General features: G+C 43.3%; 1 protein-coding gene across 1 annotated transcript in view; it reads left to right on the top strand.

Annotated features, from left to right (window-relative positions):
* The first annotated feature begins 344 nt into the window (after positions 1-344).
* The window catches only part of STX18 (syntaxin 18), a 60,032-nt gene continuing 33,524 nt past the window's right edge, over positions 345-26,852 (top strand). Inside the window, exon 1 of the mRNA XM_063310790.1 lies at positions 345-529. Within this exon, the coding sequence (XP_063166860.1) occupies positions 359-529 (171 nt within the window). The 5' untranslated portion in view covers positions 345-358. The remainder of the gene's footprint in view (positions 530-26,852) is intronic.

A 26,852-nucleotide genomic window follows, 5' to 3' on the forward strand; every position in this document is an offset into this window, starting at 1 on the left:
TTTTGTGCCCGACCCCCCCCCGCCCCCCGCTCCCCGCTCCCCGTGCGGCGTCCTCCCCGCGGCCGAGGCGGCGGCGGCGGGCCCTGCGCCAGGCGGACGGGCGAGCCGGGCCAGGTTCCGCTCGGGGGGCGCGCGAGGCCTTCCCCGCGGGCGGCTCGCCCTGTCCGGCGTTTCCCGACCTTCGGGCTGCGCCGGGGGGCTTCCGGGCGTGGCGCCCCGCCCCAGCCGGGAGGATTCGCCGCCCGCCCGCCCGCTTTCCTGGGGGCGCCTGGCGAGGGACCCCGCTGCGCCCGCTCCTCCCGCGGGGCCGAGCCGGGCCGGCGCTCCTCCCTCGCTCGCTCCCTCCCTCCCTGCCGGCATGGCGGCGGCGGACATCACGGCGCTCTTCAAGGCCAGCGTCAAGACGGTCAAGACGCGCAACAAGGCGCTGGGCGTCCCGCCCGGAGGGGCCCCCGCCGAGCCCGCCGCCCTCTGGCCCCGGCGCGCCCCGCGGGGAAGGGGCGAGTTCTCCGGCCGGGCGCGCGAGGTGGTGAGTCGCGGGAGGGCCCGGGAGGGCGGCCGCCGCTTAGGCCGCGCCGCCGCCGCCGCCTCTCGCCCCTCGGAGCCCCGCCCGGGGGAGGGGCGGCCGGGCCGGAAGGGGGTCCCGTCGGGGTGCGGGCGCGGACCGAGCAGATCGGGACGGCGAGAGGAAGGCGGGCCCGCCCTCCTGGACTGGCGCCGGGCCTGCATGCGGGTCCCGCGGAGACACCTGCGGGGGGTGCTCTCCTCAGGGCCCCCCCTTCTTGAGCGGCTAGCTTTCTCCTTCGGGGGCGGTCGGCGTGGAAGGAAGAGCGGGAGTCCGCGGCGCCGAGCGGGGCGCGGCGGGGCTCCTGGTCTCCTGCGGCGCAGGGGCTGCGAGCCCTTCGGCGCTCGGGTCGGGCTTCGAGGGAGGCAGGCAGGCGAGCGCCGGGGCAGAGAAGCGGCGGGAGGCGCCGGCGGGGCCCGCGCTCTGCGGGGAGCGGCTCCCGGAGCGCAGTCGCGGACCGTGCAGGCCGGGGAGGGACGCGGGGGCGTGGAGGGAGCCGGCGCGGCCCCTCGGGACGGGGCTAAGACGGGGGCTGTGCAGAAAGCTGGGCGGCCCCGGGACGGCAGCGGAGGGGGCAGAAAGCTCCGTTGCGCGGCCTCTTTGCAGGGGTTGGGCTAGGAGTGGGAGACCCATGTTGTGCCGCCCCCAGCCCTGGGAGTTCCGGGGGGGTTGGGGTCGGTCAGTCGCCGCCCCCCCCGCTCGGAGGGTGCTGCCGATGCGAGCAAGAGGAAGGCAAGAAACAGGAGAGTCGGGATGGCAGCCTTGCCACGTGGCTGCTAGAAAAGACAAAGTCAGTTTTAAGCTGCTTCCTCAGAACAGTTTCCCCTCCCCAGGAAGCAGCAGAAGTTTCATTTTGTGAAGAAGATCTGGAGCAGTGTTTCTAAACCGTGGCCCCTTGCCGATGGGTGGACTTTCACTCCCAGAATTCGGCAGCCAGCATGGCTGGCTGGGGAATTCTGGGAGTTGAAATCTACCCATCTTCAAGGGGCCAGGGTTGAGAAACACTGATCTGGAGGCTAGAAACTGGAAAGATGCCACACAGGGCCTGTTCTCCATTGTTTCTGAGTGCTGGACACAAAATAATGGATTTCAGTTTCAGGAAAGCTCCAGTCAAATGGAGGACTGGGGAAAGAGAGACATTTCTAATAGCACAGTTTGACTGTGGGCTCCCATTCACTGGGGGTGTTCAGGCCTTCGCTGGGCATGCCTGGATTTGGATTTCTGCACTGAGCAAGGACCTCTAAGTCTCTTGCCTGTTTGAATTTGCACTCTAGGATCATACAGATGGCCGTGCTGCTTCCATCAGGCATTTGTAAATCTATGTTTAAAAGCTTGACCTTCTGTGTTTTGTACTGGAGACTAGCGATGTGCAGAATATTGCACGTTGAAGCTTTTTGAAATTCCAAACACTCTATTTTGTGTTCTTATAATTTTTGAAGTGTTTTGTGCTTGAACTAGCTGTTTCCAGCTCAGATGATGTCAGGGTTGTCACAAAGACAGTGGTTAACAAATTCAGAACATCTGTTTTGGACATGAAGCAGTTTGAATTGAAATGCTTTCCACATTCCTGTTAGAGAGATGCCTGTATAGTTTGCTGAATTAAAAGCATAATCATTGAGTCCCGTGTTCTATCCAGTAAATATGCATAGACTAAAAGAACAGTCCTTTATATAGTTTTTTTAATCCGTTCAATCGTGTCCAATTCTTGGAGATTGCCTGGACAAGTCGCTGCATTTTTCTTGGCAAGGTTTTTCAGAAGTGGTTGGCCATTGCCTCCTTCCTAGGGCTGAGAGAAAGTGACTGGCCCAAGGTCACCCAGCTGGCTTTGTGCCTAAGGCAGGACTAGAACTCATGGTCTCCCAGTTTATAGCCTGGTGCCTTCACCACCACACCAAACTGGCTCTCATGTGCATGTTAGCTTCCTTAAAAATCGTGATGGCTTTCAAGTAACTTCTTCCCCAAATCTTGGGGCCTCCTCTTCCAAATAAATACTGCATTTCTCCTTTTCTTGCCTCTGATGGCTGCATAATGTGTGGACTGTGACAGGCCTTGGATCAGGCGTCTTTGCTTCCCTGTACTTGATGCCGTATTCAGGGTTATTCTCCCTACCAGACCCCATTTTCTCAGGTTGCAGAAGGAGGGGAGCAGAAGTCTTGGGCTGCCCCCTAAATGGCGGCTCTTCCATCAGCCTGTCAAGGCTGTTCTCAACTCAGCTGGTTGTGACAAGGCAACGCTGGCAACCGGGACCCGGCTTCCTTTTCTTCTCCAGCCTCCTCCTCCCCCTTTTTTTCCCTTTGTGCATCAAGATTGGAATATTAAAAACCTGACTCATTACTGACATTGTAGGCTACCCTGGGAGGCTTTTTGGCTAAACAGCAGGGTGAAAATTTTGATAAATTTTGATAAATCTTAGGATATGCCATTCTGAAAAGGGTGAATTGCTAATACAGATTTAACACAACTCCCAGAAATATGATAAGTCTTATAAGAAGGGCAGATTGCAACTGATGTTTTGCTGTACTGAAATTATAATAGCACTTTATTTCCTTGGTTTCTGCTGAGGACTCATTTTGCCTTTCCAGGAGCCAATTTTCTTTGTCCAGATGAAGGCAGAATTGAATCTATTGTAGATACTATTTTCAAAATCACAATATGCTTTGTTTTACATTTACAAAGTCCATTTTAGTTGGCTTATGAGTGGGTGCATTCTGCAACATCTCCATTTCAATTTTACTCTCCCTTGGTCTTTGGCTACGTTCATGTCCCTGTTTGGCTGTGCTGAGTTCCTCGAAAAAGTTTTGGTTCAGGCGTTCATCCATTTACTTGATGGCTGAAGTCCCATTCATTTTTGTAGAGCAATGTAAATTATACAATACAATGGAATTGGTGTATCATACATATTTTTCACATGCATCTGTTATTTATTGGAATAATTGCTATATCACTCATTTATAGTGAATATTTTTTAAATCCAGTATAATTATTAGAAGGAAATGTGCTAAAATTATTTTTCTTTCTAAAGAAAAATGGCCAAAAAGCAATGTGGAAAGTTACTTTTACCTCAGAGATTATTTAAAAAATTAAGAGGCAGGCAGATTTGAGCAGTAAATTAAGTTTGCGACAACAATAAGTATGCAGTACAGAACCACTGTTTAGATGTGCTTGCTATTCAGTCTCATAGTTTTGGTGTTTTAAATAGTTTGGCTAGGAATATTATTGTTATGACCAGTTTGTCACATTCATATGAGATCTCTCTCAGGAACTGACGGAGTGAGGACAGCAATTGTACAGTACATACAACGTAGACAGAAATTTATTCCTGTAATTCTGTTTTGAGTATAAGAAAATGGCATATACTAGATGAATCCTGTTCAGCGATTTGAAGCAACAACCATTCTTATTTCATACGTTTAAAAAAGCTGACTGTATTTTTGTGTGTTTTGCAACAGTTTGCCAGAAACATTTAGCAGGTCTGTTTTTTTCTTCACATGGCTGTGAAAATGCCTCATTGGTGGATCTCCTCCAGGTGGCCCTGCCATCAAAGATAAGGCCATTGGCTATCAGAAAAGGTTGTACCCAACCTGTGGTCCTTCTTCCTGGCCTTGTAACCTGCTGCTTCGTATAACCTTGGTGAAGGTTAGGAGCAGGAGACCCAGACCAGCCTGCCTCACAGGGTGGTGGTTGCAGGGAAAAAATAGGAGGTAGGACACCAGACTGCCTGTTGGTCCTGTTCTTTTTCAGTTTTTAACAGTTGGTTTTATCAGCCTGATTTGTTTTTATCTGGCTGTTTCTTATTTTATACTTTCTCTAGAGGCTTTCACATGAAATCAGCTTGTCTGAGCCCTTGCTATGAAGAGGAAATTTATCTGTATGGATTGATTACAATGGACATCTCAAGCTTGTTTGGTCTCATGGTTAAGGTGCTGGGGTAGAAACCAGGAGTCTGTGAGTCCTAGTTCCACCTTAGGCATGAAAGTCGGCTGGGTGACCTTGGGCCAGTCACTCTCTCTCAGCCCAGCCCACCTCACAGGGTGGCTGTTGTGGGGAAAATAGGAGGAGGAAGGAGCATTAGGGATGTTCGCCGCCTTGAGTTATTTATAAAACAAAAATAATTAAGGCGGGATATAAAATAAAATTAAAATTAAAATAGTTTGAGGCCACCAAGGTTTTACTTAGGCATTGCAGAAAAATAGTTGAATCCAATAGTACCAAATATTAGTTATTATCTCTCTCTAATTTAAGTTTTGTGGATGCCATAGGTAAAGGTAAAGGTTTCCCTTGACATTAAGTCCAGTCGCGTCCGGCTCTAGGGGGCGGTGCTCATCTCCGTTTCAAAGCCGAAGAGCCGGCGTTTGTCAGTAGACAGTTCCGTGGTTATGTGGCTGGCATGACTACACGGAACACCGTTACCTGCCTGCCGAAGCGGTACCTATTAATATGCTCACATTTGCATGTTTTCAAACTGCTAGGTTGGCAGGAGCTGGGACTAGCAACGGGAGCTCACCCCCTCACGCGGATTCGAACCGCCGACCTTCCGATCGGCAAGCTCAGCAGCTCAGTGGTTTAACCTGCAGCGCCACTGCGTCCCTTAATATATAAATGGTGGGAAACAATTTTTGTAATGTGTGTCTGATACATCTTTGTAAGTTCAAAAAGACAGTATGAATGACCCAAAGGTATAACCATAATAAAATATACCAGTACAACATAACAGTTAAAAATAGACTAAATAAGGCAAGAAATAGCAGCAGCAGCAGTTAAATGGTGGATAACAAGAACATTATAATCAGTAATCTTGTTGAGCAAAGACTGAAGGATGTCTAATGATCATGTAAAGGTAAAGGTTTCCCCTACGCAGTCGTGTCCGACTCTAGGGGGCGGTGCTCATCTCCGTTTCTTAGCCGAAGAGCCAGCGCTGTCTGAAGACGCCTCTGTGGTCATGTGGCCAGCATGACAGGCAATCTGATTCTAATATATACGTCGTGGGAAACAATTTTTGTAATGTGTGCCTGATGTATCTTACATTTCTGTGGAAAGGAATTCATTCCCTTTCCGATATATTGAATTTTTGCAAATCTTTGCCACTGAATATTATCAGAGCATCACATGGGACCTCCTAATATTGAAAGGGAGTTGAGTGTGAGTAAATAAGTAGCCCCAATTTTTGGTGCTGCTTTCATGTAAATCATGAACAAAAGTCTTCCAACGTGCAATGTAAAAAAGAAATCCCATAGATTCAATAACTGATGCATCATCGCAGCTATAATAATTGCAGTCCAAACATTTCCTCTAATTAGTGATAAAGTCTCACATTGCTGTGTAGGAATTTTAGCCCATTCCTCCATTTCGGACTTCGTCAGTTCAATAGCATTTGGGGTTTTTGTAGCATGACTTTCTTATTTTAAGTCCCACCACAACATTTCTGTGTGATCTAGGTCTGGATTGTGATTTGGCTTTTCCAAAATACTGATTTGATTCTTCTTCTTCATCCTCTTGCAGACTTCTTTATATTTATGTGATCATTGTCTTGCTGCATAATTCACTTGTGCTTTTGCTGAAGAACAGATGGCCTGGCGCTCCTGTGTAGGAATCATGCTCCTTCAGAGATGGTAAACCATCCAGGTCTTGAGTCAGCAAAGCATCCCTGAACCAGATGCTGCCACCACCACGCACAAGGTGGTATAAAACTGTTGTGCAATTCAGTTTCGTTTCCACTGGACATTGGCATCTTTGTAGACCCAAACGTTTCATTGCTAACTTATCTGTGTCCATGGCATTTCTCCTGACATTTGAAGGGTTACTGATGTGCATTTTGGAAAACTAGAAACAAGCATTGGGGTTCTTCTGAGCGATAGCTTTTGCTTTACTACATTTTCAGGAACCCCATTTTTACTCCGTGCTTTTCCGATGATGGAGTCATGAGTGCTGGCAACAGGAAAGGTAAGAGAGGCTTATAGATCCCTGGATGTCATTCTGAGATTCTTCATGACGTCCAGAGCAATTTTAAAGGGCAGTTTTGGCATGATTTTGACAGGGTGGCCGCACATGAGATTTTTTGTTGTCCCAAATCTTTTCCATTTCAAGACTGGGCTGGTGATGCCCCAGAGCTTCAGAAGTGGGTCTGTAGCGTTTTCCACACTGATGGGCATCAGTGACTTTTTAGTGAAGATCTTCAAACAGGCCTCTAGAGCCCGCATGGCACGCACTTCAGGGTGATGAGAGGAGCCAAAGTCCTGAGATTCCTCTAGGGCAAGGCAGACCCAAATCAGCCCTGGTCATTCAATGAAGCACTCGCACAATTGTCCATCATTATCCCTTTAACTGAAGTGATTGAGGAGGTTTGATTGCTTTGCACATTGGCACATGGCATGCTGGATGACTTCGTTTATGAATAAATAAAACAGGCACCAAACTTGGGGGTATTTGCTGACCCCGACTCCCTTTATGTATCAGCAGGACCTGCAAGAGTCTGTGATAACTTTCAGTAGGAAAGAGGTGCAAAAAATCAGAAAGAGGGTGAATATTTTTTTCCACAGAACTGTACAGACCCCTGGTTTTCCCCTCCCTGTACCACGTCCTGTAAGTACTGTAAAATATAAGATCTGCTTTGTAAAGCCCAGAGACCACTTTCAACTGTACATTTGTCTTTAATGTCCCTGGGACTTTTAGTTTGCTAGTAAGAGATCCAGGCACGACTTCTCTGTTTGAAGACTGTCATGCTGCCCGCTCTTCTCCAGAGTCTGCAAGTGGGCTGGGCGCAGAGGACAGACCCTGGTCTTGACTTGCCCTTTGGAGATGAGCGGAGAGATGAAGGACCATCCTCTTCAGTTCTCTGTGTGCTGATACATTTGAGTAGATTCAGGACCTTTTAATATGCAAGGTGGAAATGTTTTCATTGTGAACCAGTACTACAAGGATGAAAGTTTGACTAGAAGAACTACATAAACGAGATCATTTGGATATGTCCTTCCTGGGAAGTTTGCATTCCCTGAGAATGTATGTTCCACAGAAAGACACCGAAGCAATTCAGCTTTTTTGCGTTATTCATGAACATGCCCTGTAGAAAAATGTGTGTGTGGGACCTCATTCCTTACCGTTTGCCAGTACCAGGACTTCTCACAATGTTGACCTGCTGGTTAGCTGTTTCTCTCAAGCACTGCCTTTGTTTAAATTTTAAAGCTCTATTCTAGGATCATCTAAGAAAAGCAGACTCCATTCTCTGTCCCTCCTTAAGATCTTCCACACCCACTTTATCTTGGTATATTTCTGTATTCTGTGAAGGACGAAGGACTGTAAGCTGTGGAAACAAAAAGAAATATCCCAGATTCTTTGCCAAGCAAAACTGTAATTTTCAAAAGTATAATCCCAAACGTGCTAGCCACTTTCCAGTATTTAATACTTTTTTTGGTAGTTACTTTAAATTTGGCTGTTTAAAAGGAATGAAATGAAAATTGTCGAAGTTGCAGTATTTAGAACTAGACCTTAAAGACACCATGATATTTGTCTGTCTATTCCGCCTTAAACTGAGGAAGAGTCCATAGTAGGAACAATACCTTCTGCTGCAAAACTCAACCCAGCATAGCATTCAGACTCAGTTATTTAACTAAATACAATATTTGCAGCTCTGGACTTTTGTTACGAATTTCTGGATGTGTTATTTGAGTGTTAATGATCTCTCAAATTTGTTTTTGTAAGGAACATAAAATGGTAACAAAGGAGTTGTAGATAAGAGATGGCTGTCAGACCTCTGGGAACTGGGGAGATTTTGTAGAAATCATGAAATTAAAGCAAGGATTGAAACTGCCTCTTTTTAAACATGAGAGCTAGGAACTTGATAAATGTACTAGGATTTTGTTGCTGGATGGCAAGCATTTCTTACATTTTTGCCCTGCAATTAGCAAATCAGAGGCAAAATGTGTCCCTAGATTTTCTTTGTGTTTGTTGTTTGGTAGCATGCTGGTATCCTATGTTGGACATAGGCTAAGATACCATGATTCCCAGTTTGATACAGTAGATCAAATTAGATCCCATTGTGTTAATTTTGTTTCTAGGGCTAAGTCACAAAATAATTAAAAGCTGTCATCTTACTGTGAGGTTTATGCATATTAAATGAGCTTGAAATTTCCGTATTGTTGTCTCTAAAGTTAATTTGTTTGAAAAGAAATTGTGGCAACAAAGTTAAGTGCTTAACTGCTACTTAATAGTTTTTCCTATGAACTTGTTGCAGTTTTTGTTCTTCAATTAAAGTATCTTGCCACGTTTGAACAAGTCTCTTTGCACTATTCCCACATTGCCTCCCTTGATTTTTTAGCTGTAGCAAACAGCTGAGGAGAAGAAAATAACATGAAAGGGAAGCATGAAAACAATCTAATGATTAGCACCAAAATGAACATTTAATTAAAAGAAAGGTCATGCTTAAAAGCCCTAACACTTACTTTTGGAAAGTAAACCATGTTGTGGTATTTGCAAAGCTCAGAATCCTGTGCAGCAGATACAGATATAGATGTAAAACTGGAGCTTACATTTGCAAGCTGGAATGTCGTGCATGTAATTAAGTTGTGGTCAGGCTTTAGAAAAATACAAAGTTCTCCAACTATGATTTTGTAAACATGCTGCAATAACATTTCTTTATATTTAACAGTTTCATATAGAAAGCTGATACTCTCACAAGGCAGTGATTAAAGGTAAAACATCAAGAAAGGAAAAATATTAAATTAGAACTTCAGTTAGGATGTTGACAGTTGGCTTGTAATATTAAACAGATGTGCATGTTCTTGGGATAATTCTGTTTCAAAACTTCATTGCTAAGATCTAAAAAAAAGAGCTACATGATTTTTTATTAATATTAAATTTCCTTTTACTTTGGACTCTCTTTTCTTCCTTTTTTCCCACCTCTTGATAAGGAGGTGTTAAAAAAGTTGTGCTTAAGGACAAAATTTACCAGGTAGAATGAAAATGATACCTGTCATCTAGTTTGTAATAAACAAAACTGGGGTGTTTGCTGCTAGGTTAAATGCCTGTTGTGTGATTGAGAGGGGCAAGGGAACAAGATTGACTGGATACTGCTCATAAGAAAACAATCAGTTTTCTGCAATGAATTGAAGTTTAGTACTGTGTTTCTTTGTTAACAAGAGAGGAATATTAGTAGACGGTTGTACAAGTTCTCCTGGGGCGACTGTCCTTTTTTTCCAGTTGATGTGCAGAGCTTTATAATCATTTACATGTTGTTTGTATGTCTTCTTTTGCATTAGTTTATGAGAAGGTACTGAAACATCCCTAAGTTATTTTCTTGGGATGAAGGTTGGAGCAGTATTTGTAAAACAAAATGACCAGCAATAAAGTTACTTTTCTTTTGTGCTTGTTTCAGCTTTTCAGCTTTCATTAAGAACTCAGATCTACAAATTATCCATCAAATCCTATGTATTCTCCTTATCTGCTTCAAGATAATACCATCTTATTTCTCCACTGATAAATAAGATTAGTAGATTTAGCTTTGTCATGCAATAACATATTTAAATTAAGAGTCTTAAGACTGGGGAAGTTGCACAAAGAGAATGTCCCATTTCTGCCATACCAATAAACTCCTGAAAAATAAACTTTTGCAACTCCTCATCATGCAGCCTTTTAAAAAGTTGACCGTGTAAAACCACAACTGAAACTCTAATGGGTTTGCAGAGCTGGTTTTAAAATCCTTGGTGTTGGTGGTGAATTGATAAATATAAACCATCATCTATTAGAGATTAACATGATTCCCAAGTAACCTTTTAATGGGAATTTTATATTTCCATTAAATGGGGGATCAGCCATTGTTCCTTCATAACAATATATCTTGCTATGAAGGGGTGACCTGAAACCATTCCAAGGAGCCTAACAAGACTGTCACATTTTCTCACCCCCCAGGTCTCTGGTTAAATATGGGACCCATGGCTTAGATTCAGAAGTTCTCATGCTATTTTGTGAACTTTTCCCAGCTTAATGCCCTATTACAGATTTTGGCATTTACCAGGTAGCAAGCTCCCACGTGCCCAGGTTTGTGTGTATGCTTTTTTTGTTTTTAGCGGTTAGTAGGCTGATTATCTGAATTAGCTTGCCAGGTGAGAAAGAGAAATTTGTTCTGTCTCAGAGATCCTGGATTGATGATTGGATACATGTTGTGCTAGAATTATCTTCAATAGTGGGCTGGCATTAGAATTGGTTGCCTTACATAGCTGCAGGTCATCGTTGTAGGACTTCACTTGATAAGCAGCCATCTGTGTTAATCACAGATAAATTCATGTGTGTTAAGAAGACTTTATTCATTTACCAAATAGCATGTGATTAACATTAATTTCTCATTTACTTCCTTTTCCATTTGTATCAGCTATCCAATTCAGCATAGAGCAGCCATATAAAATATTAATATACTATAAATAAAATTAATCTTTTGAATGTTCCCTTTTTTCATGTTTAAATGTGGATGGTCTGAATCCATTTTATTATGCTTATTAATGATGGTTAATAATGTTATAATACTTTCTTTAGCCTAGAAAGTATAGGAGTCTTTAGAACAAGTTTGTGAGTTCACCTGAAAACTGGGCTTAATATATTTATTCTAGAATGTAAATCAACATTTTGGATTTGGAGGAAAAAAATATGAAAAATGTGCAAATAATAATTTGATCCCTGTGAATTATATGGTACTATTTTCAGTTTAAACACGAAATAATTGTGATGGTGACATTTGAATTCTTGGGAGACACTTACATGGTTTTAGTTTGTTGATTATCCAAAATTGCTTTGTGCTTCTCTTTTTCTTGTTTTTTTTTTTCTGTCTGCTATGTCAGTACTGTTTTACTTGAGTGACAAAACTGTGTTAATGTGTGGTGCTTCAGAATAGAGGTTGGGCCGCTTGACCGAATTCTTTTCCATGTCAACTAAAGTCAAATAATTTTTTAAAAATTATTTAGTTTATTTGTATGGAAGATTCCCCCCTCCCCTGCCCAAGATGCAGAGGTGCCGATTCTTCAGCACATTTTCCTCTGCACAGTGGCCAGATGCAAAGGAGGGTGTGGATGTTGTATGGATATGCAAAAGGAAACTGAGGGGTGCTGTCTGCTCCCTTCAGCATCTGGCTATCTTAACATGGGGAAAGAGACCTCTTCCCCTTAGAGCATCGGAATGAAGGTTAATCTTTCTAAGTAGTTTCAGAGAAGAATGGGAACGGTCCCATTTTATATTTGCAACAACCTTTTCAGAGAGGCTAGGTTGGGAATCAGTCATCAGCACAGAGAAATCCTGTCCATTTCGAATTTAAGCAACGCTTTGAATCTAGCCCTCGCTCTCACCTAGTAACATCATGCTAGGTCACTTCTCTTGGAACTTCTGCAGATGTTCTTCAGAGCACGCTATTGGGACTGTTGGATTCATCATCTATTTTGCTTCTATTTATTTCTTGCAGTCTATTTCTATACCCCAGACTTTATGCATACAGTTGGTTGATCTGCCAATTGTTGTTCATAGGATGATTGTTGTTATAATTAGCTGAGCAACCATGTATTGTTGCAGTAATTATTAGGTGATGCTCCTGCTAAAATGAAAGAAAGACATTATTTCATCTAATTCCTATACCTATATAATAAAAATGTCTATTTTTAAAAAAAAGGCAATTTTGAAAAAATGCGGGATGTAGCAATTAACCTACATGTATGTATGTAATACTAGAAAATGAGCAACTTATTACATTCAAAGGGAGATCTGATAGGCTGAAATTGCTTAAAACATCAGTTATTGAAGATCTACCCTGGGGATTTTAAGAAACCATTTAACAGATGAAAGTGCGTTTTGAAAAGTCTGACCTTACAGCAATCATAAAATGAAGGCAAACAGGGCTTCTTCCCCTGAAATGCATAGAGGCCATCTGTGTCTAATCCTGTAATTACAGACTGAGTTCAATTACCTTTTCAAAGTTGGAGCGGACAGGAGACAAGGCGGCGAATGTGCAGAGGGTTTTGTCTAGACCTTAGTTGACCACAGTCTAAAAGAGGAATTTATGTCTAATTGTATTTAGTTTGTTCACTTTGGTGGGTTGTTTACTTATTTATTTGGTTGTTTTGTTTTTTACCACCATACTTCTAAAGAAATAAATGGCTGCAGTTCTTGAAAGATTCATTTTGCTACTACATTATTGGATCTTGGAAGCTTTTATTCTGGAGCACTCACTCATTTTTAAAAGAATGTGAAAGAAACAGCTTAAGTTGATAGAGTGGGACTTTAGGGTTTCTAAAAGGTTTCGATTTTTCAGTCCTTCATAGTTTTGTATCCCTATTTGCCAATACTGTGCCCCTAGTATATATTGTATAACAAGCTCATTAAAAATAATGGAAGGTGTCCAGAGGAGTTAGTTACTGTCAAGATGCTGATGCTCCTAGGCTCTGTTTCTCCTTTCTGGCAAGCTTGAGGTTGGCTGTATCTAGGATTGGAGGCAGAAAAATAAATTGAAGGAAAATTCAGACAAAATGGGGTTGTCACTGATTTGAGGGCTGAGGGTCAAGATTTGGAAGATAGAATTCTTCAGGATAGGATAGGATAGCTCTCACCTCTAAATCATAAGATTGCCATCTGGGGGCCTTGCTGGATCAAGTCTTGAAACTGGTTAGTCACCGAACATTAAACAGCATGGAGAGTTTGGCTGGTATGGCAAATGTTTCCCTGCCTGTGGAGGAGAGAGTTGGGGACTCAGGTGGTGGAAAAGTCAAGGCTGGACTCTTTCAATATGTCCCTCATGAGGTGGCCTTTGAAGACAATTTGCAGCTAGTTCAGAAGGTGGACCAGTGGGTGGGGAGTGTGGCTTTCATGAGGTCCTTCATTACCTCTGTGTTGAGGCAATTTTCTGATTGCCGTTTGAATAATGTATTAACACCTTACGTGGCTTAGGCCCAAGCTCCTTGCAAGATTGCTTACTGCTCCAGAGCCAGTCCTGCATTCTTGGGGTTTATCTGGCAGGACCCACTTAAATTGCCATGGAAGCAGACCCCTTCCTATTACAGTTTAGGGGAAATCACAGAATGCCCTGTTTTCCCAGGCCTTCGAATGCTACTGTATTCATTTCAGGTTTATATCTGTTATGCTTATATACATTTTAAAAATAGCAATTAACATGCTTTATTTTGAATTTGATGGCAGAAAGGTGTTTCGGAACACATGGGATGCCAACCTCACACCTGGTTGTGAGATGACCCTGAGATAAGACATAGCTGCTTTGAAGAGTTGGACACAGGTCCAGGTTTGTGCATGTGTGTAAGGGCTGGAGCTGGTGAGGCAAGAACCAGTGTTTCCCAAGCCAGAGATGGCTGTTAGTAGAGAATCACAACTCCAACTTCAGGGCTACCACACACTAGTATTTCAAGTATTTGGAAGTGCTGAAAAAAGAAGCTTGGCCTTTAAACCCTGGAGAACCCATGAAAGTTTGTAAGATCTTTCTGCCACAGTGGGCAATCAACTGTTGTGTGGGGTGTTATTCTGGCTTTCTGGAGAGGCCCTGATGTAGCCAAGTAGCCTCTGGCAGTTTGATGCGATGTCAAGCCAAGGAGTCGTGCTGAGCTGAGAGACTGCTCAGGAAGGCTGACCCCCAGGTGCTCATGTGGTTTGGTTCTGGCTTAAAGTAATGTGTGAAGCCAGCCACTGGCGATCATACAACAAATAGTGGTTAAACTCTGGTTTAATGGAGTGTGTGAACCAAGCATCTGCTAAGTCCACATACCATGCTAAGTAATAATGCTGTTTGGTTGATTTATGACAGTTGGTAGTTAACCAAACCATAGGATAGTGCAATGTGTGAATCCAGTCATTGCCTGGGGATGCGGACCATGGTTTCCTTTCTGAATTTGGATAATGCAAACCATTGTCTGTGGGATTGCATGGGATGGAATAGAGGAGAGATGTGCAAACCTGCATCAGCTTGCACGTTTTCCTTGTAACTTGTGCCCTGCGCTGTAGTAGGAATGATAACCTTGACTGTGTCTTTTGAAGTTGACGTGTGCTAGCCTTTTTCAGGTTCAGTGTCTAGCAGAACATGTGAAACTCTGGTTTCAAATTTAATTGTGAATATCCTACTACATTTACATATCTGATGGGATTAAGTATGTAAAACGATCCCAGTGTCTCCACCAGTATTCCTGAGCTTACTGAAATCAACTGGAGTCTTTCACTTCTCTGGGAGTAAAGAAGCTTAAAGGTGTTTGGGGAGGCACGTTTGTGTGGTTAAGCGTGTAAGCGAGAGAACATTTATTTAAAGTGTGCTTAGTTGTGAAGGCGCACGCATATGTGTCTGGCTAGTTATATGCATGTGAGTGAGTGAAACAAACATACCTGTCACATTCTGGATTCCTGTCTTTAGCTTTATGGGGAACAAGAAATCGGCACTTCCAAGTGGTATTGAAGAGTGGCCGTCCTTTAAATTCCTTCAGTGGAACAGCTTCTAGCTCTAGTAAAAATAAATTAATAAAAAATAATAAAAACACTTATTTTGGCACTTTATATCTAACCAGTGCTATCCTAAGCACTTTTACCTAGAAGTAATTTTTACTTAGTAAAGTAGATTTACTCTCAGACAGGGTTGTTTTGCTGACCTTGAATTTTTTTTTTTTCTAAATATTTGAAACTATTGTTTCAAGCAGTATAGCATTTCTTTTCCAAAGCATGATTTGTGCCTTTCCAATAGTCATTCTTTAAACTAAAATTATGCTTTATAGAAACCTTGACTTATTTAAAACAGAGATTGGCTGCCTAAATGGTATAATTAAGTTGTAAGAAGTGGCCCTCAACTAAAATCCTGTGACCGCATACAAAAGACTGTTTGATAAAAGAGCCTTCATATTCGGTAACTGTACTCTGAGTCTCGTTAAATAAATAGTACTTTTGACTATTTTGTCTAAGTGCGAGATTAACTTCCATGGTTTCGGAAACGTATTACTTTCTAGCCTTCTTTTCAAAAAGGCTGCGATTGTTCATAACACATTTGACTCTCTCCTCCTAAAGGAGCAGTTCCTTTACATTTCTTCTCTTTAAACATGCAGGGTTGAGTTATTCGCTTGAACACATCATAAAAATGTTGCTGTGAAGTTAAATCACACCAAAACCCATGAAAAATATACTGAGATTCATAGGTTCAGGCAAGAGAAAAAGGAAAGGAATGTGAGTTACAAAACAGTTAAGCATTCCTAAACTTAAGGGCTAAATTATACTTGATGCTAAGTATGTCAGCCATAAGAAAAGTGTAGAATGCAAATAAAGGCTGCGTTTTTATTATGCCAAGTGAAGGCATAGAATAGCAGTTAAGCTTTGGAATTCTAAGCGAAGTTGGGGAGGGGAGGGGAGGGAGGGAGGAAAGGAAGGAAGGAAGGAAGGAAGGAAGGAAGGAAGGAAGGAAGGAAGGAAGGAAGGAAGGGGCTGATGTTCAAACTAGAGGGACTGCATTGAGTTAATGTTCCTAGAAGGAATGCAGTGGGAGTATGTTGAAGACTTTCCAATTCAGTTTGCAGAAGTAGTCAGGAAGAGAAACGATCCAAAGAGCTTCAGACCCCCAAAGAGTTCAGTTTGGATTGAGCAGGCACAGCAGGCATGGGTGTTGGACCTCCGTGCGTGTGCGGGTGTGCATGTGTGTGCTGGGATGGCGGTACTGGAAAGGAAAGCAGATTGAACAGAACATCCTGGAAGAATGTGTAACTAATCACATGGAATGTGGGTATTATTCACACTGCTGCATTTTTTGCAGTTTGCTCTGTAACTTGAGGGCATACGTCTCGGAGTGTGTGTGGGTACAGACTTCACAGAGATGTTAATTTTTTCACAATTATGTGTCTTTATATTCCTTTGTTTTCTTGTGGGATAATAGATACACACGAGCAGTATTGGCACTCTGTCTGGAATGATTCAGATTATGAAGCACTAGAAAACATGCCTTGTGACAGGTTTGTAAGGATTCAGTGTATTAGAGAATTGGTTCTTTCTTGTAAACAATGTAAGAGCAGTTTAAATGTTTTGCTAAAAATTATCAGAAAAAAATGCAGGTTGAACCAGTGTAGAATTAAGTGTGCCCTGGCTGTTGGACTTCAGGGTGCTGAGAATTTAGCAGGATTGTGCTGGAGGCCTGCTCAGGGTCCTAACATTTCAAGTAAATTGCAAAATGGCAATTTTCAGCAGTTCATTCTTTGTTTCCACCCCCACACAGCCCACACGAGCTCCAAAATAGAGCCTTTGGAGGCCAAGTGCACCTATTTTGAGTATCAAGAACGCTTCAAGCATCCAGAACATTTTAACTTTACTTTAAAAAGTAAAATCCAGCTCCCAGCTAGACAAAAGTTGCTCTTCCCACCCTCCAATTGTAGGCTTATATACCTGAAAGTAATCCCATAATATGTGGATGGAACTTACTTCTAAGTAAGTATTCATAAACCATATACAATTGTTTTATAAAGATCTGTTCCAATCAGTCTTTCCCTTAATGAGTCTTTCATGTGGGCAGAGGGAAATTGTCAAAGGGCCTGTGAGCTCTGCTAAGGAAAAAGAGGTCAGCTTCACAAATTACCCTCATTTTGTTTACTTGATAGGATTTTAAATTTATTAAGAACAAATGGAAAGGGAAAAAGATAAATAGATATATAATTTATTGAGAGTAAAAAGAAAATAGAAGAGAATATATTTATGTAACAGCACAAATAAAATTTAATTTAGTAATTGAGAATTGTTGTAAATCAAGTGTATTTAATCAGTAAAAAGTCAATTTCAATAAACATGTATTTTGTCTATTTCTCACAGCTGCTTTTGTGTTGCATTTTGTGAGGTTTTGGATCATTGTGTGAAAATATAAATATTAACTAAAGTTCTGATTAGAGTTGGGCAATAAAACAAAAAAGGGGAATATTATTAAAATCAGATGTGTCTCATATTGAAATAGAAAATGTGTACAAACCAGCCTAACTATGTGTCAGGTTTACATGGCGCAGCTTTCATTTATTATTTCAACTCTGAAGGAAAGCCTGTCTTAGCAATAGCACACACCAACTTTCCTTAATTTGTGCAAGTAATAACCAATTAATAAAGCAATCCTGGATGTGCTTACTTGGAAGGAAGGGGGCCAACGATTGGACCCGGGCAACCAAAACCGGCTGGAAAGATGGCCACAGTTCATTTGCGGGTGTGAGGTGGATTGGAGGCTTTTTTGGAGCTGTCTTCAGTGAGTTGGAGATGAGCCAGGATGATCTGCAGTTCGTCTGATTCTGTGGTCCGGTCCTGCTCCGGAGGGATGTTGCACAAGGCTCTCCCGCCCCTTTGGTGGCCCCGGTGGGTTACCTCGTGAGAGGGTGGGGCAGCCGAACCACCTGATGGACACGGCCCTCGCACTGCCATGTTGGGATCACAGTATTGTGCAGTACGAGCTTGCTTCTGCCATTCCTTAAATAGGGTTCCTGTGGGAGTTGCTACATTAATCAGTCTTGTCCTTAGGCATTAATTCCCCATCTGTGGAATATGGTCATAGGATATGTATCGGGTGTGCCGTACTTCAGGTGCAGTTCTGATGAGGGGCCTTGGAGGGCAGGAGCAGCCCATATGCAGACCCTTAAAGCAGCCTGTGGGTAAAAGGCTCCTGCTGACCCTTGCCTGTCTTCGGGGCAAGGAAGGGGAGAGTCAGCTGGGACCAGCAGGAGAGTCTGGCCGTAGAAGATCCAGCAAGACCCAAACCACCCCTGAAGTCTGAACTGAGTGGAGAAATGAGAAAGTTGCTGGGGACAGTTCTTACACAGGCAAAATAAGCGTATCCTCTTCGTCCTCTCTCGTTATACAAACATGCAAAGGAAAGAAGCTGTTTAACAAGCTGCCAGTCTTGTAGGCGTTGCTTCCGCTAACACCACTCTCGGTGTGTGGGTGCAGCGGTCGGGGAGAAAAGGAAGAAAACGGAGATCAGCAACTGAGTTTTGAACCGCAGCCGTGGGAGTTTGTGTAAAGCTGCATGGCGTCTCTTCCATTCCAGGCTCTCATCCAAGTCCATGCTGAACAGATCCATACGTGGTGGTTTTAATTCTTAATATTTTTTTAATGCAGTTAGTTTCCCAGTGAATTAATTTATTGTCTTTTAAGGTAGTCAACAGAAGACAGCGGATTTCTTTTTATTCCAGCGAATTCACTTTGTCTTTTCAATCTGCTGACTTGTTATTCCATGCAGTCTCTGCAGGAGGGAAACCCATTTGCTTCAGTTGGTTTGCTATTGCACCAAAGTAGGTCAGAGTTCTCCAGGCTGAATTTTGATTTTTTTTTTTTAATTTATAAAGGATTTGTTTCCTTTAAACTGTTGGTTTAATTTCTGATTCAGTTTTTGTTTAAATTTCTAAAAGGATACCTGAACAGTAACAGTAGAGCAAGTGTCTCTAGATAAAGACTATGTCTGTTAAAAGTGAAGCCGGTCCTGAACCCTCTTCTACTTTTACATGTTTTTTCTCTTGTTGATATAAACCAGAAACCAAACAAAGTAGCCCCTTTCCTGAGATTAGAGGCAGCCAGACTGTCTCCCGCTTCTCTGCCCTCCCACCCCCCTTAAAGGAATTGAACCTTTTGTTTAAGGATCCCTGGCTGTGGAGCCTCACTTGAACTGGAGGAATTGATCTGAATGGCCTTTAAAAAAAAAACTTTAGCTGAAGCCAGGCAGGTCCTTAGGAGGTGCATCTTCAGAAGGACTGGTCCTCCTGGCACGCTCTGGGCTTCCGCTCTGTCTGCAGCCTTGCTGGGACGCTGCTGGAAGCCATCGGCTGCTTTAGGAGGTTGGCACGTTGCGTCTCCTTTCTGTCCAGGCAAACGGCAGCAGTCCAGGCCCCTCTGGAGCCTGCTGCTCCCTCCTGGACGGCGGTGGGCCCGGCAGCCGGTAAAAGAGGGGGCATCCTTCCCCTTTCGCTGGGCAGCCCGGGAGCCTGGGCGCAGGCCTTGTGGCAGAGGGGCATGAAGTGGGGCCCAGCCCGTTAACTGGATATACCTTCAAATTGTAACCCGAGCAGTATAAAAAAACAAGGGGTTTTCTGTCCTTGAGCATTTGTGATCTTTGTCGGTGCGTAAAGAACAGCAGTGTTAGCTGATGATTCTTCAGGACAACTTGCAGTTACCCAGCTTTGATCAGAGGAGGGAGCCGAGCGAAAGGAACTGCCCGAGCCAGAAAGCTCTTCCTTCGGACGGGTCTTCTGAATTGCGGGGTTCTGCCTGGGCTTGTTGAAAAGGCTGCCGCTTGTTGCGGGGGTGGGGGCCACCCGTCGGGCCAGAGGCAGGCCTTCTGTGGCGCAGGCTCGGGGCACTTCTGCGTTTCCCCCGGCAGCAGGACGGGTTTCCTTCTCTGCAGTTTTTCACAAAGGTGAGGAAGCCGCCGTGTCTTTACTCCGATAACCCCACACCCCAAAGGAGGGAGAAAAATAAAAAACAGTCTGTTGACATCTACCCTGGCCCTTGTCTCAAGACCAGCGGCAGGTGAGCTGACGCCTTGGTGTTCTGCCCAGCTTGAGGCCTCGGTGCCATTTCTGTTAGATGCTGGGATCCTCGTCTCCTGGGCTCAGAGGGTGACCTGGCGTGTTTGGAAAGAGAAACTATTTCTGTGTGGCAAATTAACTGGGATCAGATTAACTTACTATTTTAATTACATTTGCACATATGGCTGACATCAGCATGATTACTTCTTTTAGTAAAAAAAGGTTGAAAGCTTTATTTGAAAGTTATTTTATCAGGAGACTTTACATATTTTAATGCACATTTTCAGATACTTCCTAAAAAGTCATGTCAAACTAGTGGCATATAAAGAGGGCCCAACTCACTTCGCAATCCCGTCTCTGTCTCGGAAGGGGACTTGCCCCATGCTGAGAGAGCAGCTGAGCCTGGCTTGTTTGAGTTCTGGCCCATTAATTGGGGAAGGAGCGGAGCCCTGTGCTAGCATGGAGAAAAACATAAATAACAGCCAAAGACATTTTTTTCAGAATGGACTGCAGTTGGCAAAAAGTTTCAGAAAAGTAGGCATGGAGGAGGACTTTCAAATTTTATAAAAATGGGGGCATGGGTTTTTGAGCTGCTTGACTGTTGGATCCGTTTTCTAAACGTTACAATTTCTCCTTTTCACCAGTACATGGTGGAATTAAGAAGAAAGCTCGATTGCCATTAGTTGCCTGATTTCATAGAAGCTGGAGCTGAGATTTCAAACTTCTTGCCTAATAGAACAACAGTTATAAGAAGCACCTATAGCTTTTCTGCATTGAGGCAACATAGTTTTTGGTATTTGACTGTAAATTGAATGAGTAAAGTAAATGACACTTCCAGCTAGAAATGGATCCTAGAGAGAAGAAATATGCATAGCAAATTTGAAAGAAATAAGGGGATGCTGAGGATGATTTTCCATGCCCCCTTCCTCTTGGAGAAGATGGGCCTTTTGATTTTTGTTAAAAGGAAAGGTGTACGAAAGAATAACCATACCTCTTCCTGGATGGGTTGAAGCTAGCTGGAAAGTATGAAAGATTAACTCCATCCTTGCAGGAGAAGCAGGAAGGGGAGCAAATGGTTAAAAAGGGTGCTGTCCCGGATGCTCTCCACCGCACCTGAGATGCACGATGGGATGACATAGAGTAGCCTGATCTCAAGGAGCACTCAGACCTGTCAGTCGCAGAATCCTCTACGCCCCCCACCCACCCCCAAAGCAAGCAGAAGTGGTTTTTCTGTCCCTTTGGGGCATGTGCTGGAGTTCCAAGCTTCTGAAGGGTTTGCAGACAGGGACAGGGACGTCGTTCCACCCTACGTGAATTAAAAGTAACCTGAAGTGCCCCAATCTATCTAAACCAGTTGATGCTTAGTCTTTTAAAAATACAAGGTACTTTGCTACCGCTCCCAGGTCTGAAGAAACACTAGATGGCAGCAGAGAGTTCGAATTTTCTGTATCTCTTTGCTGCCCTCTAATGCATGTCAGATTTTCGCAGCCCAGATCGGAGACGGTGATCGTAGCCTGCTGAAGGAATTGGTACCCCCTTGCACCAAACATGCTTGCATGCTAGATAGAGAGTGTCATTGGCAAGTAAAAGTTTATTACAGCTTTAATTGTCCTGTTTGCCACTATTTGCTTCTTTTATTTGTTATAGTGTGTTCAGTGAAATCTTTAGCAGTAGAAAAAATTGGGGGAAAGTACTATTCCGGAAAAGTTGCTGTTTTGTATTGCTGTGTCCCAATTATGTTGGCAAGTGGGAATCTAGAGTCCACGTACAGATAACAGCAAAGAGAAAAAAGGTAGATTAATTCTGAGAAGCTGAGCAAATGGCAGGAGCTGCTGTGGAAACGAGAAGGCTAAATGCTGAAGACAATTTCCTTGGGGAAAACTTAAGAGCGGGAGGAAGAGAAAACCTTTACTCCTGTGGTGGCAGTAGAGACTCAGCGGTGCCCTCTGCTTTCCCTCAGGTCCTTGTTTAAGGTGCTCAGGGACAGCCTTGGCCAGCAGGAGGACCCCCTCAGGCCGTCACCATCCGTAGATACGCTGGAGCCACAGCAGTTGTGTTCAACACAGTTTCAGCGGTTGGCTTATTCGGTGCGCTTTATTAAAGAGTTGCCCTTCAGAACAAAGGTTTTCCCAACGTAGCTTACAGAATTATTTAGAATAACAATAGAAAAAAGTAGGTAACTAAAAATACAAACATGCAATAGTAGTAATTTATAAAGAGCCAAAAATACAGTAGCCAAAATGAAAAAAACGTAAATGGAGTTGTTATAGCATAACCATTTTTAATTAATTTTAAGAGTGTTTAAATACTGTAAAGGTGGTTTCACTGCTGGTTTGAACTGAGTTCAAAATCCCCAGGAACTCCAGTTTCTCTTGGAAACATCATACTCCTTCAGCTCAAAGATACATCATCATATAAAAGCCTGCCCCCCCCCAAAAAGCCACTCTTAAAAGAACTAAAACCAAGCCACACATGGATAGGAGCTTTATCAGATGTGAAAACTGGCAGCAGAAGGAGCATTCTGTTGGCAGACTGGAAAAGATGCCTGGGGTGGCCCAGTGGTAGTCTTAGCATTAGACAAATGTGGGACTTGGACAAGGATTATAAGGGGCTCTGATGCGCTGCTTGGGATGGATAGAACAAAAGGCACAGTTGTGAGTGGGGAGATTCTGTATTCTTTGATTGTTTTTTTATCTGGAGATTGTGGTGGACAACTTACCTGTTAATGGGATATCTAGTAAACATCACTGCTGTGTAAGTGAACACACCTACTGCTGTACAAATTCTGTGGCAAACTGCAAGAGGTGCTAGATGCAACACTGAGGACCTAGTACTACTAACTGGTATGCAAAAGTATGAAAGAGGACCTGAAGGAAAGCTTCCGAGGCTAAGCAGGAACAACAAGGAAAGCTCCCTCAGTCAGAAATGTCCACAAATAGAGAATACAACAAGAAAAATCAGATCATAGAAATCACCAGAGTATTTACAGCTAAAGTTGAAATATTCAAGGATAATCGCAGAAGAGTGTCAGAATGTCTTAACTCATATTTTAATCCCTTTAAAGGGAAATAAAGCCCGAACTGGCCATTGTTATGCCACTAATAGAAGGAGAAAGCTGCAACTCTAGATAAATAAGGAGAGGGTAAAAATGCTTAGTTAATTTAAAGGAACCACCACACAAAAATGAGGAAAAATTGTCGTTCCCAGTCAAAATGTGTGTCGTTCTGGGTGGTGGTCTCTCCTGCCCACTTCCTGGCCTGTGGGTGCTGTCTCTCAAGGGGGAAGAGATGGCAAGGAACGGGCTTAATACCTCTTTCTTTTAAAACATAGAAGGTTTTATCTGTAGATTTTGCTCCTGCTTGGCCAGTTCCATCTACTGCTTCTTCCCTTCCTCACCTCTGTTCACTTCTCTCCTCTTGGCCCCCTGCCCACTTGGTTCCATTGGAATGGTGCCGGGGACACACTCCCATCAGTGTGACAGGATGGGGTGGCATGAATGAGGAATGGGTGGAACATACGGACGCTCATTTCGAATGACTGATTCCGTATAACTTTGCTTTCCCATGCTGGGAGCTAGCACCCGCCTGATACAATGCAGTTGAGAAACCAGAGCATCTTGACTCATTTCATGCTTGAAAAGAAGTAGGAACATCACCTTAGACCACAGACAAGGAGAATTCTTAGCAGTACTTTGTGGTTTGGGGGTGTTTGTGGGGGGGGGGTGTCCATTAAAACTGGAAGGCTTGTAGCTCTCCATAGACTGCATTTAGGGAACCGTAGGCAGCAGTGTCCTTCGCGCATGCATCTGCAGGTTGCCGTCTCCTACAGTGAGTGGCCCTAATTCTCTGTCACATTTCCAGCAACCCAGAACAACGTGTTGCAAGGCCTGGCTTGGTGGTGCCAGCCGGATAGCCCACCTTGGCGCGGCCCAGGCAGTCTCCCGGAGACATTGGGGCTTGGTTGGCCAGGCAGCAAATTGGGGACACAAAGCCTCTCACTTTGAGCAGCTGCACCCGCTGGGGGGCCCGCCACCCTCCTGCTTGGTTGCCAGTGCCGCACCTGGAGGACTCTGCCGGCAAGCGGGGAAGGGAAGAGAAGCGAGGGAGAAAAAGGGTGAAGAAAAGAAAGATCTCTCTGCCCAGAAAGAAGAAAAAGAGCAGGATTTGGGCAGGTCATAGGATATGAATTTCCTAGATGATATCATTCTGAAAAGATACTACTTATCAACCCAAGTTATAAAACCAAATATTGGTGTTCTAGTTAATGAAAAATGCTGCCAGCTATGTGGCCAAATCTGTGTTTCATAATCAAGCTTTTCATTGATGCTTAATGGCATACTGTGATCCTCTTCGTTTTCTTCATTTTGGACTTACTACAGATTCTTAGTAAATCTTTTTACTAAAATTTTGCTCTTTCCTGAATAAGGTTTATTTGCTCACTAGCACAGAGAAAGGAAATAATGAAGAAAAGAAAGAAAAATCTGTAGAATGACAAAATGAAAGGGGAGATTAGTTAGCTGATAGAGGGAGAAGTAAAGGAAGGCAGAAAATGAATTGCAAACATTTTAAAAGGCAAAAAAATACTTTTTGCTCCATATTATGGACTTAACTGGCAGTAGCAAACGCACTGGCGTTCGTATTATGGCGTTCTGTAGAGCAGTCCAAATGTCATGCAGAACATTTTTCCCAAGTGGCAAAATAAAATGTTTTCCTCATGGTAGCTGCAGTCATGTAAGCTGGATTCTTTGCAATAATTATTCTGAATAGACCTGAGTTCCCTGTAACAGCATATTCTCAGTCAGATTAGTAACATCGGTCTCAAATTACCTGTGCTTTTCTGCTTCTGCTTCTGGAATTTTAAATGATGCCCATGGTTGGAATAATTTCTCATAAAATTCAGCTTGGCAAGAATTTCACGTTTCTCTCAAATGTAAACCTGGAAATGCCTGCTGGTTTCTCATATGGAACTACTTCAGGAGGCCGACTTAAATCTTGAGTTGTGCAGAACGTGAGAGGCCAGTCATATGCCAAGGCTGCAGCTCCCCTGGATGCTTTTGCAAGAGTAAGCAAGACTTCCTCCTGAGCATAGGGCTGTGGTTCAAAAGCATATTGCACCAGTATCTCTGCTGTTCCTTAAATATTAAATTATTTTAATATGACAAACATTCTTTCAGTATTCAGAATGCGCCAGTACTGTACAGTTAATGCTGATTATCAGGACTGAGCTGACTATAAAAGTTATATTCCTTTAGATGGAAAACTAAAAGAACAATAGACTTCTCTTGTTGAAATAATATTTTATTATTGTCATTTGCATTGTTTATTTGTTCAGTCGCTTCCGACTCTTCGTGACTTCATGGACCAGCCCACGCCAGAGCTTCCTGTCGGTCGTCAACACCCCCAGCTCCCCCAGGGACGAGTCCGTCACCTCTAGAATATCATCTATCCACCTTGCCCTTGGTCGGCCCCTCTTCCTTTTGCCCTCCACTCTCCCCAGCATCAGCATCTTCTCCAGGGTGTCCTGTCTTCCCATTATGTGGCCAAACCCTAACCCTTTTTGCCACAGTCATTAAGTGAATCACTTGGTTGTTAAGCAAATCTAGCTTCCCCTGTTGACTTTATTTGTCAGAAGCCAGCTCGAAAGGTCACAAATGGTGATAACATGACCCCAGGACACTGCTGTTGGCAGAGTGCTAGAAAGCCTTTGGCCCAGGAGAGATCAGAAAAGTCACACCCCAGGCATTTCTATAAAAATAATTTTATTTACAGAAAGCAAAACATATTTAAACGCTGTTTGCTGAGAGGAGAGATTTCTCTCAGCTGCATATTCTCTGCAAGCCTACACAGAAGGGAAACTGAAACTGAAAGAAGTTCAGGCAAGTTCCTCCCTTAGGCAATGCAACTATTAACACGTGAAAAGGGGACAATTAAATTCAACCTCTTCACCCGGCCAAAAATGATTAGTTACAATAGTAACCTTAATCTGTAGTAGAAAACATATTGACACTCCCCTTTTTATAGTACAGAATAAGATGCAAACCAATTTTCTTTGACAACTCTGTATGTCTTTCCATTCACAATATTTTAATATTATCTCCCCTTTGGTTTAACAGAAAGCTACCATCCTTCTCCCTGTGTATTTCCAAACCTAGGTTATTTGTTACAGTTCCAAGCCTTTTTAATGTGAAACGGCTTTTCATGCAGCCTTCAAAATCAAGCCTTTGTTTTTCTGTTGGTGTGAACAGCAGCAAATCATCAACATAAATGCACAGCCTTGTTTGTCTTTCTTCATATATACACATGGATCTGCTTTTCCAAAACCAAAATTCTGCAGTTTTTCATCTAATTTTTGGTTCCAGGATCTAGCAGCTTGTTTTAATCCATAGATTGACTTCTGCAGTTCACAGACTAGATTCTCCCCTTTTTCGTAGCCAGGGGGTTGCTGCATATATAATTTGTGGTCTAAATCACCATAGAGAAATGCAGTTTGTGTCATGAGTAAGGATGGCGAGCAGGGGGCTCCCATCCAGGCTGTAAAGCGCATGCGTAGTACTGAGGAATTAGGTAGCCATTCAAAGAGACACAGATCGGGCCCGCCTTAGCCTTTGGGGTTTATATGTCTGGGTTTTTCCCACGCTTCTTCAGTTTGTTAGGATTTTCTGTTATGTAGCAGTAATAAAACACTAGAGACCTATTCCTTGTCTCAGCGTGGTTCCTGGCTGTTAGGACAGTTTGAATGTCATAGTGGTGAACTGACATTCCTTTGAGTGCAGCAATTTTTAACCGTAATCTAATTGATTCACCTTT

The sequence above is a fragment of the Candoia aspera genome, chromosome 8 (assembly GCF_035149785.1).
Source record: "Candoia aspera isolate rCanAsp1 chromosome 8, rCanAsp1.hap2, whole genome shotgun sequence".
Classification (NCBI taxonomy): Eukaryota; Metazoa; Chordata; class Lepidosauria; order Squamata; family Boidae; genus Candoia; species Candoia aspera.